At 35.0% G+C, this 14,562-nt stretch overlaps 1 protein-coding gene across 8 annotated transcripts in view; it reads right to left on the bottom strand.

Moving 5' to 3' along the window:
- Positions 1–10,536: 10,536 nt before the first annotated feature.
- The window catches only part of ERBIN (erbb2 interacting protein), a 133,578-nt gene continuing 129,552 nt past the window's right edge, over positions 10,537–14,562 (bottom strand). For all 8 annotated transcript variants that reach the window (XM_047833840.1, XM_047833919.1, XM_047834082.1 and 5 more), the window contains 2 exons: positions 13,376–13,450; positions 10,537–12,591 (listed from right to left, as the gene is read on the bottom strand). In XM_047833840.1, coding sequence (XP_047689796.1) covers positions 12,484–12,591; positions 13,376–13,450 — 183 coding nt within the window. In that variant the 3' untranslated portion in view covers positions 10,537–12,483. The remainder of the gene's footprint in view (positions 12,592–13,375; positions 13,451–14,562) is intronic.

The raw sequence follows: 14,562 nt of genomic DNA, 5'->3' as shown, positions 1-14,562 counted from the left end.
TTTGGTTTATTTTTGTTAATATGGTATAATCCACTGAGTATTTTCATATATATGACCATCGTTCATTCCAGATATAAATCCCACCTGTTATGGTGCTTAATCCCTACATATGTTATTGAATTTATTTTCCTAGTATTTTGTTTAGGGTTTTTGAATCAGTGTTCATGAGGGATATTGGTCTGTAGTTTTTTCTTACGACGTCTTTGTCTGTTTTTGGTATAAGGGTGATGTTAGCCTCATAGACTGAGTTTGGGAGCATTCTATCCTCTTCAATTGTTGGAAGAGTTTGAGAAGGATTGGCATTAGTTCCTATATAAATGTTTTGTAGAATTCTTCAGTGAAACCATATGGCCCTGGACTTCACTTTGATGGGAGGTTTTTGATTATTGATTCCCCTTACAAGTTATAGGTCTATTCAGATTTTGTTTGGCTTGATTCAGTCTTCAAAGGTTGTTTCTAGGAACTTATCCATTTCTTCCAGGTTGTCCAGTTTGTTGGGTAGTTACCAGTTGTAATGTCTCTTTGTTTTTCTATTTTTTATTTCATCCATCTCTGCTGTAATCTTTACTCTTTTTTTTCTGCTGCTAATTTTGCATTTAGTTTGTTCTTTTTCTAGTCCCTTGAGGTGCATGTTAGAGTGTTGACTTGAGAGCTTTGAGAACTTACCATTATGACCTTCCCTTTTAGTACTGATTTTGCTATATCCCAAAAGTTTTTGTATGTTGTTTTCATTTTCACTTATCTTCACATGTTTTCTACCTTTCTTTGTGATTTATTTTTGCCCCCTTTTTAATTTAAAAATACATTGTTCATGTTCAACATATTTATAGATTTTCCTACTGCTAGTAATTTCTAGTTTGATTCCATTGTGGTCAGAGAAAGCATTTCATATGATTTCAACCTTAAAACATTTTTATTTTATTTTATTTATTTTTTGAGAGAGAGAGAGAGAGAGAGAGAGAGCAGGGGAGGGGTAGAGAGTGACAGAGACACAGAATCCAAAGCAGGCTCTAGGCTCTGAGCTGCCAGCACAGAGCCTGACGCGGGGCTCAAACCCAAGAACTTCGAGATCATGACCTGAGCCAAAGTCAAACACTTAACCAACTGAGCCACCCAGGCACCCCTATACCATATTTTATTTATTTATTACTTTATTTAATGTTACCTTAGTTAGAATTTCACTATATTGTCAAGTAGTAATAATGATGAAAATCTTCCTTTTCTTGTTTAGTGGGGATGCTTCTAGAATTTCAGCATATTCTTATTTTTTCCATTTTGTTGTCTTCCTTGACTCATTAGTTATCAAGAGTATGCTGTTTAATGTCCACACATTCGTGAATTTTCCACTAAAGTTGTTATCAGCTTAAAGAAGACTGTGTATAAGATGCTTTATGCAAGTCTCATGGTAATTACAAAGCAAAAACCCACAGGAGATTCACAAAAGATTAAAAGAACAGAATCAAAGCATACCACTATGGAAAATAGTCAATACCGGTGGTACTGGAGTTGTCTCTAATCTAAGGCTAAAGATTCCTCATTACCAATGCCTTCTGTATACTCTACCTGATGCTTGTGAATCATAAAGATTTCCACAGTTGCTGATAAAAATGGGCATTTTTACTCACCCTGTATGAACACAGTGCACTCTTACCTGCAAGTGTAGGTCACTGTCAACTCAAATCCTTTTGGGTAGTTCTTTACTCTGCCCTGAGGACTTTCCTCACACATATGCTGATCAGGACTCAGCTGAATTCATGAAGGGGATCCCATGCAGATCTCTCCAGTTCTGTGCAGCTCTCTCCTGTCCTTTTGCCTGGTGGACTGTACCTCCTTTGGTTTGCCTAGAGTCTTAGCTCCACCTCCTCAATTTAGGGAGTTTGCCAGCCTTGCCTGGATTCCCCTTCTATTCTCCATGACCTGAAATTCTGGGGTGGGCAACTGGGGCATTCATGAAGTTCACCTCTTTTTACCGCCATCCTTCAGGTATCACTGTCCTTCACTGCCTGATGTCCAGTATTTTGAAAATCAGTATTTCATATATTTTGTCTGTTTTTGGTCATTTGAAGAGGGAAGATAAATCCATAGTGACTAGAACAACCAATGCCAATAAATTTACTCTTAAGTGTAAATGAAAAAATAAAAAATCTACATATGCCTAAACCAGTTTTGAAAACAGGAACAAAGAGAGAACACTTACCCTTTAAGACAACAATTCTCTAAGTATTATCCCCAAACCATAAACAGCAAGCAAGTAGAAATAGAAATTCTTGGGCACAGAGTTACTTAATCAAAAGCCTGGTGGATGAGACCCAACAAGCCCTCCTGATGAGAATCACTGCTTTAAGATATTAGGATATATAAACTTTTAGTTATAAAAGTAACATAGTATATAAAAGCAAATATAGAAAAATGTTAATGGAAGAACTGATGTTTAGGTGTTTATTATAAAAGGTCCAAATTTGCTGAAAAAAAATGATACAAACATAGGAACATAAAAATAGACCAAAGAACACTACAGAAAGCTCAAACATGTTTGCATAGGTACTTGTTGTAATCAACATTGCATCACAGATCAATAGAAAAAAGTAGACATGTTTGACCTTGCAGTGAAAACATGGAGTTTGATCCCAACTTTGCCTCGCATACAATGGTAGGCTCTAGATGGATTAAAACCGAAATAAATATACCTAATACATTGGATACAAATATACCTACTAAACCTAAGTAAATATACCCAGCTAATAGGAGTGAATGTGGAAAATAATTTTTTGACTCAGGAATGGGGAAGACTTAAGAACAATGAAGCATACATGATAGATTTATCTTCATTTACGTTAAAAAATTTTTTTAAACAAAGGATATCATAAACAAAAGTAAACAGATTGTGCTCTGGGAGAATGACTAAAATGACAGAAGAGTAGTATCTCTGGACAAGAAACTTGTACAAGTCAGTCTTGAAAAATCATAAAAATAGGGGATGGGAATAGGAAATTACACAATAGTAAACCTTACGGGCTAACAAGTCTATGTACTTGTCAGACACTAGTAATCAAAGGAATGGAAAGTAAACTAATGTCAAGATACGTTATTCATTAAACAAGCAAAACTTGAAGTCACATAAAACTGTTTGCAAATATGTGGAGAATGAGATCCATGTCTACCTAGTAAGAGTGTAAACTGGTGCAGACTTTCTGGGAAGTACTTCAGTAGTACTTTGTGAAATCAATAGTATCTTTGACCTAGCAATTGTACTCGTAGGCGTGAAATTTTCACAAAGGTTCAAAAAATAACATGAATGAGGATACTCACCACTGTAGTGTTTATGAAAGCAGGGAGTGAAGTAGAATAATCATAGGTATTCATCACTAGAAAAACTGCTGAGTCAAATGCAGTCAATTCATGCTTTTATATATACATGTATATACATTCGTGTAAAAAATCTATTCTTGTAAAAAAAAATCTATATAGCCTATTGCATTTATTAAATAAGATACCAACACTATTTTTATAATCATTATTCACCCTATAAATTCCAACTTAGACTTTAGTATAAGAATTTAAAATTAACTAATTAATTAACCAAAGTTAACCAATTAATGGAGAGTTTCTTTCTTTTTTTTTTTTCAAAGTACTCTACACCCAACGTGAGGCTCACCCAACTGAGCCAGCCAGGCACCCCATGCATAATTTCTTTTAGAAAAAGTATAATCCTCACTTGTAGACATCATCTACTACTTTATATTCACTTTTGTTTTTTTACATCCTCATTCGTATTTATGATCAGCACTAATTTTTTTAACTTTTAATTAATTTTTTTACCATTTACTTTATTTTTTTAATTTACATCCAAATTAGTTAGCATATAGTGGAACAATGATTTCAGGAGTATATTTCTTAATGCCCCTTGCCCATATAGCCCATCCCCCTCCCACAACCCCTCCAATAACCCTGCTTGTTCTCCATATTTAAGAGTCTCTTATGTTTTGTCCCTCTCCCTGTTTTTTATTATTTTTGCTTCCCTTCCCTTAGGTTCATCTGTTTTGTATCTTAAAATCCTCACATGAGTTAAGTCATATGATATTTGTCTTTCTCTAACTTCACTTAGCATAATGCCCTCTAGTTCCATCCACGTAGTTGTGAATGGCAAGATTTTTTTCTTTTTGATTGTTGAGTAATCCTCCATTATATATATATATACCACATCATATTTTTTTTAAATTTTTTAAATTTACATCCAAATTAGTTAGCATATAGTGCAACAATGATTTCAGGAGTAGATTCCTTAATGCCCCTTACCCATTTAGCCCATCTCCCCTCCCACAACCCCTCCAATAAGCCTCTGTTTTCCATATTTAAGAGTCTCTTATGTTTTGTCCCCCTCCCTGTTTTTATATTATTTTTGTTTCCCTTCCCTTATGTTCATCTGTTTTGTCTCTGAAAGTCTTCATATGAGTGAAGTCATGATATTTGTCTTTCTCTAATTTCGCTTAGCATAATACCCTCCAGTTCCAACCACGTACTTGCAGATGGCAAGATTTCCTTCTTTTTGATTGCTGAGTAATACTCCATTGTGTGTGTGTGTGTGTGTGTGTGTGTGTGTGTGTGTGTATACCACTTCTTCTTTATCCATTCATCCATCGATGGACATTTGGGCTCTTTCCATACTTTGGCTATTGTCGATAGTGCTGGTATAAATATTGAGGTGCATATGTCCTTTTGAAACAGCACACCTGTATCCCGTGCATAAATGCCTAGTAGTGCAATTGCTGGGTCATAGGGTAGTTCTATTTTTAGCTTTTTGAGAAACCTCCATACTGTTTTCCAGAGTGGCTGCACCAGCTTGCATTCCCACCAACAGTGCAAAAGAGATCCTCTTTCTTTGCATCCTCGTCAACCTGAGGATTGCATCCTTGTTGCCTGAGTTGTTAATGTTAGCCATTCTGACAGGTGCAAGGTGGTATCTCATTGTAGTTTTGATTTGTATTTCCCTGATGATGAGTGATGTGGAGCATTTTTTCATGTGTCAGTTGGCCATCTGGATGTCTTCTTTGGAGAAGTATCTATTCATGTCTTTTGCCCATTTCTTCAATGGATTATTTGTTCTTTGGGTGTTGAGTTTGGTAAGTTCTCTATAGATTCTGGATACTAACTCTTTATCTGATATGTCATTTGCAAGTAGCTTCTCCCATTCCGCTGGTTGCCTTTTAGTTTTGTTGACTGTTTCCTTCGCTGTGCAGAAGCTTTTTATTTTGATGAGGTCCCAATAGTTCATTTTTGCTTTTGTTTTCCTTGCCTCTGGAGATGTGTTGAGTGAAAAGTTGCTGCGGCCAAGATCAAAGAGGTTTTTGCCTGCTTTCTCAAGGATTTTGATGGCTTCCTTACTTTAGGCCTTTCATCCATTTTGAGTTTACTTTTGTGTATGGTGTAAGAAAGTGGTCCAGGTTCACTTTTCTGTATGTCACTGTCCAGTTTTCCCAACACCATTTGCTGAAAAGACTGTCTTTATTCCACTGGATATTCTTTCCTGCTTTGTTGAAGATTAGTTGGCCATATGTTTGTGGGTCCATTTCTGGGTTCTCTATTCTGTTCCATTGATCTGAGTGTCTGTTTTTGTGCCAGTACCATACTGTCTTGATGATTACAACTTTGTAATACAGCTTGAAGTTCATGATCAGCACTAATTACACTACTTTAGCTCCACTACATCTGGTTTTGGTCATTATTTCTTGGACCTCAAATCTACTTTTGAGATTTCTCATGTTGTTCAAATATATTCCTTGGTACATGTTTTGGAGAGGCTCTGTGGGAGGTTAATTTTGACACCTTGATCTGAAAATGTCCTTATTTTGCCCTCTGACTTGAACAGCTTTAGATATTCTTGCATCCAAAGTGGGTGATTAAAGTTCTGATTTTGTTCACTTTGCAAGTTACTGCCTTCACATTGTGGTACGTAAGATGCTTCTTCTGGAACTTTTAAAAATGTTCTACATACCTGATCTGAAACTTCATATAGACATATCTGAAGTGTGTGCATGTTTATAGTTTTTGATTGGCCATGAATAGACCCATTTGGTCTGAGGACCCATGCTATGCTTCAGGTTTAGGACATTTTCTTGAGATGGTGTTTTTTTCTTGTGTATCCATACCCTTCTCTCTCCCTTTGAACTATTAGAATCATGTTGGAACACAAGACTTCTTTCACGTCTCATTTCACACTATTTTGTGGTTCATTTGCATTACTTTCCATAGACTCCAATTCCTAAGAACTTGGGAGATTTGCTCTTTAGGGGTATCCTTCTTAATCCTCAGCACAACTACTGAATTTGTGACAAATTCTACTTTGCATTATGAAGATACTTACATGCTTCCCTAAGAGTTGATCTTGCAAATTCAATATACTCATTTATCCAGGAGAAGACACTATTTTACAATTCTGGTTTCTTGGGGCACCTGAGTGGCTCAGTCAGTCGAGAGTCCAACTCTTGATTTCAGCTCAGGTCTTATCTCGCGGTTCGTGGGTTTGAGCCCCATGTCAGGCTCTGCAATGGCAGCATGGCACCTGCTTGGGATTCTCTCTCCCTCTCTCTGCCCCTCCCCGGCTTGTGCTGTGTCTGTCTCTTTCAAAATAAATAATTTTTTTTGATTTTTTTAAATATTGGTACTTCTCTTTGGGGACTCTCTTCATGGTGTTGCCCTTCTTTAAATGTTCAGTAAATGTTGTTCTCATCTTAGTATAAACTTGTCTGAGAATGTTATTGGCTTACTGCAAACTATTTGCCCCAACGATAGGCAAAAGGAAGGCTACAACACTGGGTAAGACATGCTACCTCAAAATAGCCCATACTGGTTTTCGTTTCTAATATAATAACTCATTGCTCATGCCTTAAGCCATATATCACCTTTTGCTTACTGTTTGGTATTAAAAAGGTGATTATTATAAACAATTTCTAATGATGCAGTACCCCATTATCTAGAATTCTTTCTTGATCTTTTATGCTGTGTCTACTTTTGAAGCATCCCTGAGAGAGACCAAATTCACCTTTCATTGTAGAGTTTTCTGGTCCTTTCTGCCCTAGGATTTCAAAGAATTCCTTAAAATTTATCTAACAAGTGCTCTCCTTTATTTCCCCAAACTGTGGAGATGAAACACTACTTTTACCTATCATAGTATGAAATAATAGTCTTTTCTGTCACTTCTAGGGATGTGGATGGAAGGAGGAGCTTGAAGCATGCACCAGGGTGCAACCTTGAACAATTAATTTACTTTTTGACAACTAAGCCTGTACATGTTTCCTCCTATTCTTGGCAAAACGAAAGTGCTTTTGAAGGATGATTCAAACGTGAAAGATGTTTTAATATCCATTTTGGGATAGCATTAGTTCTGAGTATTAAGTTTTGCCTTCAGTGAAGATGAGACTTCCAGTCATCCACCTTAAATATCCATGATCTCTGCATTTTCTTCCATTTCTTCAATACTTATTTTTCTTTAGGTTTTGTGACAAGGAAGTTAGTTAGAAAGAACACATTAAAGAAAAAAGTGACCATTCTATTCTTTTTTTAAAGTTTTATTTATTTTTTTGTGGGGGGGCAAGCAGGGGACATGCAGAGAAACAGGGGAACAGAGGATCTGAAGTGGGCTCTAACTCATGAACAGTGAGATCATGACCCGAGCAGAAGTCAGATGCTTAACTGAGTCACCCAGGCGCCCCAAAAAGAGATCCTTCTAGAGCTGTGGTTTGCAGGGAACAAAATTGGCTTGATTAAAGGAACATTGGTTCAGGAAAAATGTGTACAGACTTAACAATTTTTCATGGAAAATAATGAGTCATGGCGGGGACAGGGACTATAATATTATAGTATGGACTTTTTCCTTTACTGGTGATATGTGAGCTTCTCATATTTCATTCTCCGATTGGATTAAGGGGCTGGTTAAGAAGCTACACGGCCACATGAAATCCCAAGGGAGATCATGTCTCTAATTGTTACATTTGAAAAGGCAATTATTATCAACAGGATTATTTCTTTTTCAGCCCTTTTCCCAACCATCTTATAGAAAGGTTTTAGAAATGCCTTAAATTGTTGTCTAAAATAAAATGTGAGGAGATTCTACTGAGATCTTTTTCCTAAAAATTTTTTGTTTAGAATGCAAATTGCTTCACAAAGAGAATGCATAGTTCTAAAATAAAGATGATAGCATTGTCTTAAAAATTTCCCCAAACTGTAATGGACTATGCCTACTACACCCTGGGATTAAAAATTCTGCAGAGGTAAAGAAACCGCAGCTTTATGTATAAAATGGACAACTTTTTTGAACTCTCTATTAAGAAACAGGGGGAGGGCACTTGGCTGGCTCAGTCAGTAGAGCTATTAATCTGAGACTATTGATCTCAGCGTTGTGAGTTTGAGCCCTATGTTGGGCATGGAGCTGGAAGGAAGAAAGGAAGGGAGGGAGGAAAAAAAGAAACAAAGGGAATCCCTAAAGGTTGGAGCAGGCTGCCCATACAATTTAGATTATTCTTTAAAAGAAAAGTGGTATCAGGGCACATGGGTGGCTCAGTCGGTTGAGCATCTGATTTCTTCAGCTCAGGTCATGATCTCACGGTTCATGAGTTCAAGCCCTGCATTGGGCTTGCTGCTGTCTGTGCAGGGCCTGATTCGGATCCTCTATGCCCCTGTCTCTCTGCCCCTCCCCTGCTCACACTCTCTCTCTAAAAAATAAACATTAAAAAAATAAAAATAAAAGTGGTATCTTGTTGGTCCCTTGTACATCAATTACATGTATTCATTAATGCTTTTGATGAAACACAAAATTATTTTAATTTCAATGTCTATTTCATAAGAAATTTATTACTACACACCAAAAGAATAAGCTAATATGAATTTCAACAAAAGGAATGAAAAAAATACCCTTTCAAATAGATATGACTGGCCACCAATCTTGAACTGGAAAACATTTCCCATTCCAGGGGCTTCCTTTAGAAGTAAAAAACAGTAGTTTAAGGTAAATTACATTTCCTCCATACCCAGAAATGCAAGGGTTTAAATAGCCAAAAAAACAAAAAACAAAAACAGATGTATATCTTTCTATGACAATTCTTCTCACTCTGAATTTCATAAAATAAATCAAACAACTTTAAACAGAATTAGTTTATTACCTATTCACTACGTTACTTCAAGCAATCTAAATATCCACAAAAAAATTTGGAATGTTTTATAAATGCTGACTGATAAAAATATTACATGGCTGCTAATGGGATTTCTTTTTAAGCACAACAAATTAATACTTAAAAGTTTAGTTCTGTTTATGGCAATGTTTGTGTTTAAAGAATTTTTGAAGTATATACACAACTTAAGTCCAAAGAGGTCAGAAAAATATTTACATAATAAATGTGTAGGAAATTTTAGAATTTCATGGATTTAGATGAACTGATGATTCTCTAATGCATCAGCATAAAACTTCAGTTTGTGTAAACAATTCTGTACAGAATATATTACTCTGAACATACAACTTTTAACAGTTTAAAATCTTAGGGTGGTCAATTTTAAAGTTTTGTTTTTTTTTTTTTAACATTTATTTATTTTTGAGAGACAGAGAAATACAGATCATGAGCAGGGAAGGGGCAGAGAGAGAGGAAGACACAGAATCCGAAGCAGGCTCCAGGCTCCAAGCTGTCAGCACAGAGCCCGACGTGGGGATCAAACCCACGAACTGTGAGGTCATGACCCGATCCGGAGTCAGATGCTCAACCGACTGAGCCACCCAGGCACCTGTAGGGTGGTCAATTTTAAACGCTGTCACTAAAAATAAGACAGTTTTGGTTTTGATGGTTTGCTACATAATATTTAAATCAGGTCAGTTAAGGGTATGTATAGGTTGTGACTACAAATTACTCAACAATATGTAAAATAAAAATGTTGTTTCCTTAGAATATTTAACCTTCTATTCAGATTTTGAAAACTTATCATTACCAAAACAAAAATTCTAACAAAGAGTTCTTACTTCATTTTAATTTTCCAATATTTTAGAAGAAAATTATGGCTATTAAGTGCAAAACATTTTTGCTATTTTTTTGTTATATACTGTATCATGTTACTCCCACTCCTTTGTAACTAACTTTCTCACTGAACTTAGTGTTATAAGAGCAGTAAAAAATTTTTTTAATTAACAAGAGGAGAATAAAATACTAGTGCATTTAACACTTGCTGCACATGTAGTAAATCAGTATAATATGCAGACAATTAACTTACAGTTTTTTGTGGCTTATTTCCTTTTCCAAAATTATAGTCCATGTATCTGATTCAAGATAAACTAGTTGAAAATGTCACGATTGTAACTATTTCATGTATTCCTTATTAATAGTAGAATATGACTGAAAATTTGAGAGCAACAAAAAAATGATGTGCCAAAATATTTTACAATAAACTATGAATAAAGGGAACATTGAGGCATGTGACTGAAAATTTGAGATCAACAAAAAATGACGTGCCAAAATATTTTACAATAAACTATGAATAAAGGGAACACTGAGGCTTGTCTTAAAGAAGCTGTTTGTCATTATTTTTTTTAAGAGATTACAACACACATACAATAAATGAATTTTATCAAAATACAGCACATTTCTTCTACTATATCCATAAAAATCAATTCCTATGTAAATAGTACTGAAAAACAACTAAAATGAGTTAAAATTTACAAAGAGTTGTTAAAGGGTTTCAATCAATATTAAAACTATACAGTACAATAACCAATTGATAACATCTTGAAAGAAGTGCAATATTTGAGTTCACATCTTTTCAAAATCACTGCCTATTTACTCTGACTAGCAAGAAAACAACAAGTCCAACTTTTTTTGCAAAAATAATGTAAATTGCCATTTTTGCTAGTCCTATAAAAGTCTTAATTAAAACAAGGTTGAAGAACAAAGCATAACAGATTAAAAATTCCAAAATTATATTTCTTACTAATTAAAAATGAATCGCAATAACTGAATATTGCTCTAATGAAAGGCTCCAGACTAGCCTTGACTAAAAACAGTTATTGGTCTTCTGTGGCACTTTTTTCTGGTCCAAATAACCATGCATTAATTCTTACCATTTCATGTTACTAAAATTTTATTTAATTACACAGACAGAACAAAAACAAATAAAATTAATGGTTTGGATAAACAAATTAATGACATCTATGAAATATTTGTTACACTAACGAGGAACAAAGGCAGCTGGTGGTAAAACACTATTCTATTACACTGATACACTTAGAAACCCTTTAAAGACTCTGAAGTGTCGAGTTCACATTTAATGTTACCTGTAGGAACAGCCCTTTATTTGAATACCGTGACACACTGGAAGGCCTCAGAGACCCATCCCTTTGCTCTACAACTCTCCACAGCAATTCTCTATCACTGTGCCAATTTCACAAACTTGCTTTGGTTTCCTAGCTCCATGCGTACTGTTTCCTTTTACTTTACCAAGGCAATGTGAGACCAAACAAGATCGAGAGACTTTCCTAAATCTGCTTACGTTTTGTGTTACAGCAACACAATCTCAAAACTGGCCATTTTAGTTTCATTTGCTGCTTAAAATAAAAATTATAAATTAAGATTAAAACGGAGTACTAATTATAAAACACCACCATTTGCAAAAAAATCAAAGGATTTCCATATCACAAGAAATGCATGGACAAGCATCTACAGTAGAGTTAAAAATTTCCTGTGACTAAAAAATTAAAAATTGAATCACCGGTAGCAAATGCATTGTCAATGGCTAGAACAAGAACAGATCCTGTAGAGCTCGTAAAATGCAATTATCGTCTTCTTTATTTCTTTAAAAAGACATTACATTTTTATTGCATTATTCTATTAATAAAAACACATTAACAGCTGTTTTTTTCAATCTTTGCTTCCAGATTTTTATAGGAATTGATGGTTTTAATCTGGCCTTGGAAAGTGAACCCACCAGCACCACCTTCACCTACTCACTCTTCAATTCAATATGCACATAGCAAAAACCAACACTTCAAATCTCTTGCCCACATTAAAAAAAAGTAGTTTCAGCAGAAAAACATTAATATGAGTTGAATAAAAATAAGGGCATAAAAGCTATGAGACAGAGAGCTCTGCCATCTGTCTCTGGGCTACAATCAAGGCTAACTAGAGCCTTGCACAGAGTTCAGTCATGTGTATGAAATCCAAAAATAAACCTACAATCTATACAAAAACAACATATGTTTGTTTTTGTAGCCTTGATTGCTATGTTTAAAAACCTAACAAGAAGTTTTATATGGTATGAATTCAACAGTCTCCCCTATATACTGTACAGTGGTTCTTTCCCTCTAACCACGAGTTCCATGATTTCATTAATGTACAAATTTGAACATAATTTTTGAGTTCTTCTTTACATATAAAAATAGTCAAAATATTAATTTCCCCTGCAAATATCTTCCAATAAATCTTGCTGCCTTCCCCCTCTTTTTGTCCACATTCCTTATGAGGAAACCTCTCGTACAATGATGAGCTCTACTGTGTTCTGGAAAGTTTTTAGCAAAGATACTGCTTGTCCATGTTCAATATTGATAAAACTGTAGCCATTAGCCTAGAAGAAAGAAGAAAAATATCTTTCAGAAAAACATTTCATAATAATGTATTTGCATCCGTGCACTTAAATTTCTGCTGGGTAGTCCACAAACCTGGCAGAAAATAAGAATTATTTTGGCAATTTAAAATAACATGTAGACTCCTGGGCCCTACCCCACATCTATGGAAATAAAATCTCTGAAGGTGGGACTCAGGAACCTTGTCTTCAGATGATTCTTATTAGCAATCCAATGTTAGGAAGCAATTGTCTAAGACACAGTGTCAGACAGGTGTTATGTGTATGTGCTAATATATAAATAAGGCAACCGAGATGCAAGGATAGCAGAGGGCAAGGCCTACTCTTCATGTTGCCTTGGGCCATCAATAAACACTATATTTCTTATAATTTAGGCCTAACATTTATCGAAGTCTTATATATATCACACACACAGTTCCAAGTGCTTCAAATGAACTAAATTCTTTAATTCTTGTAACAAAAAGATTCTTTCAACCTATTTTAAAGAAGTTAGCATTCCTAAACTTAAACAAAATGCTAGGAAATATCTAACATGTATTCAAAAATATCCATATGATTTTGCAACGTACGAGAAAGAAATATTTTAAATGATGAAAATAATAGAGAGTAACTTATAAGAAATGCCACTGTTTTTCACCCACAAATATATAAAAATAAACTTGACAAAAGAGTTATTTTCAAAATCTGGCATTTAATAATTCCTTGATGAGGAAGATGTTATAAAATGAAAAAGTAAGAAAATAATAAAAAGATGTATCTTATTTACCTGAATAATTTTATCACCTGGCTGTAATAATTTTGATGCTGGTCCTTCAGGCTGTACCCTTGTTACAAATATACCCTTCAGTAACAACAAAAAAGATAAACATTTAATGGAAAACAAGATGCATAAATAACAGAGTAACAAGGAACAATTTTTCTTTAACAGTATGCAAACACTTGAATTACAGTACAATTTTTCTCCTGGTTTTTTCTGAATATTGTCACTGCCCAATGTTTTTTTTTTGGTGCTGATAATTCTGACTTGAGTATAGTGATTTTCATTAAAGTGATGGAATTATTTCTACAGATGTGCAGAAAAGCAATAACAAAATTTAAAAATCACTTCATAATATAATGGACATTTAAAATTGGGGGGTTTAGCTCTGGAAAACAGTGTGGAGGTTCCTCAAAAAATAAAAATAGATCTACCCTATGACCCAGCAATAGCACTCCTAGGACTTTACCCAAGGGATACAGGAGTGCTGATGCATAGGGGCACTTGTACCCCAATGTTTATAGCAGCACTTTCAACGATAGCCAAATTATGGAAAGAGCCTAAATGTCCATCAACTGATGAATGGATAAAAAAATTGTGGTTTATATACACAATGGAATACTACTTGGCAATGAGAAAGAATGAAATATGGCCTTTTGTAGCAATGTGGATGGAACTGGAGAGGGTTATGCTAAGTGAAATAAGTCACACAGAGAAAGACAGATACCATATGTTTTCACTCTTATGTGGATCCTGAGAAACTTAACAGAAGACCATGGGGGAGGGGGAGGAAAAAAAAAAAGAGAGAGGGAGGGAGGCAAACCATAAGAGACTCTTAAAAACTGAGAATAAACTGAGGGTTGATGGGGGGTGGGAGGGAGGGGGAAAGTGGGTGATGGGCACTGAGAAGGGCACCTGTTGGGATGAGCACTGGGTGTTGTATGGAAACCAATTTGACAATAAATTTCATACTAAAATAAATAAGTAAGTAAGTAAGTAAATAAATAAATAAAATCACCAGGAAAAAAATAAAATAAAATTGGGGGTTTAATTTGCTTTCCTCAAACAATTCGTATGAAGTGGTATTTCAAGACAAAAAGCTGAATAAAGAGAGAAATAAAAAAGGTGATGTGTTTTCTCGATTTATAAAAGTATCTGTTAGATTTTCACTTATGTATAAGAGCACTATGTTAGTG

Source organism: Prionailurus viverrinus, chromosome A1, assembly GCF_022837055.1.
Source record: "Prionailurus viverrinus isolate Anna chromosome A1, UM_Priviv_1.0, whole genome shotgun sequence".
NCBI classification, from domain to species: Eukaryota; Metazoa; Chordata; class Mammalia; order Carnivora; family Felidae; genus Prionailurus; species Prionailurus viverrinus.
Note: the sequence above shows the minus strand (reverse complement) of the source record. Positions and strands in the feature narration are given on the sequence as shown.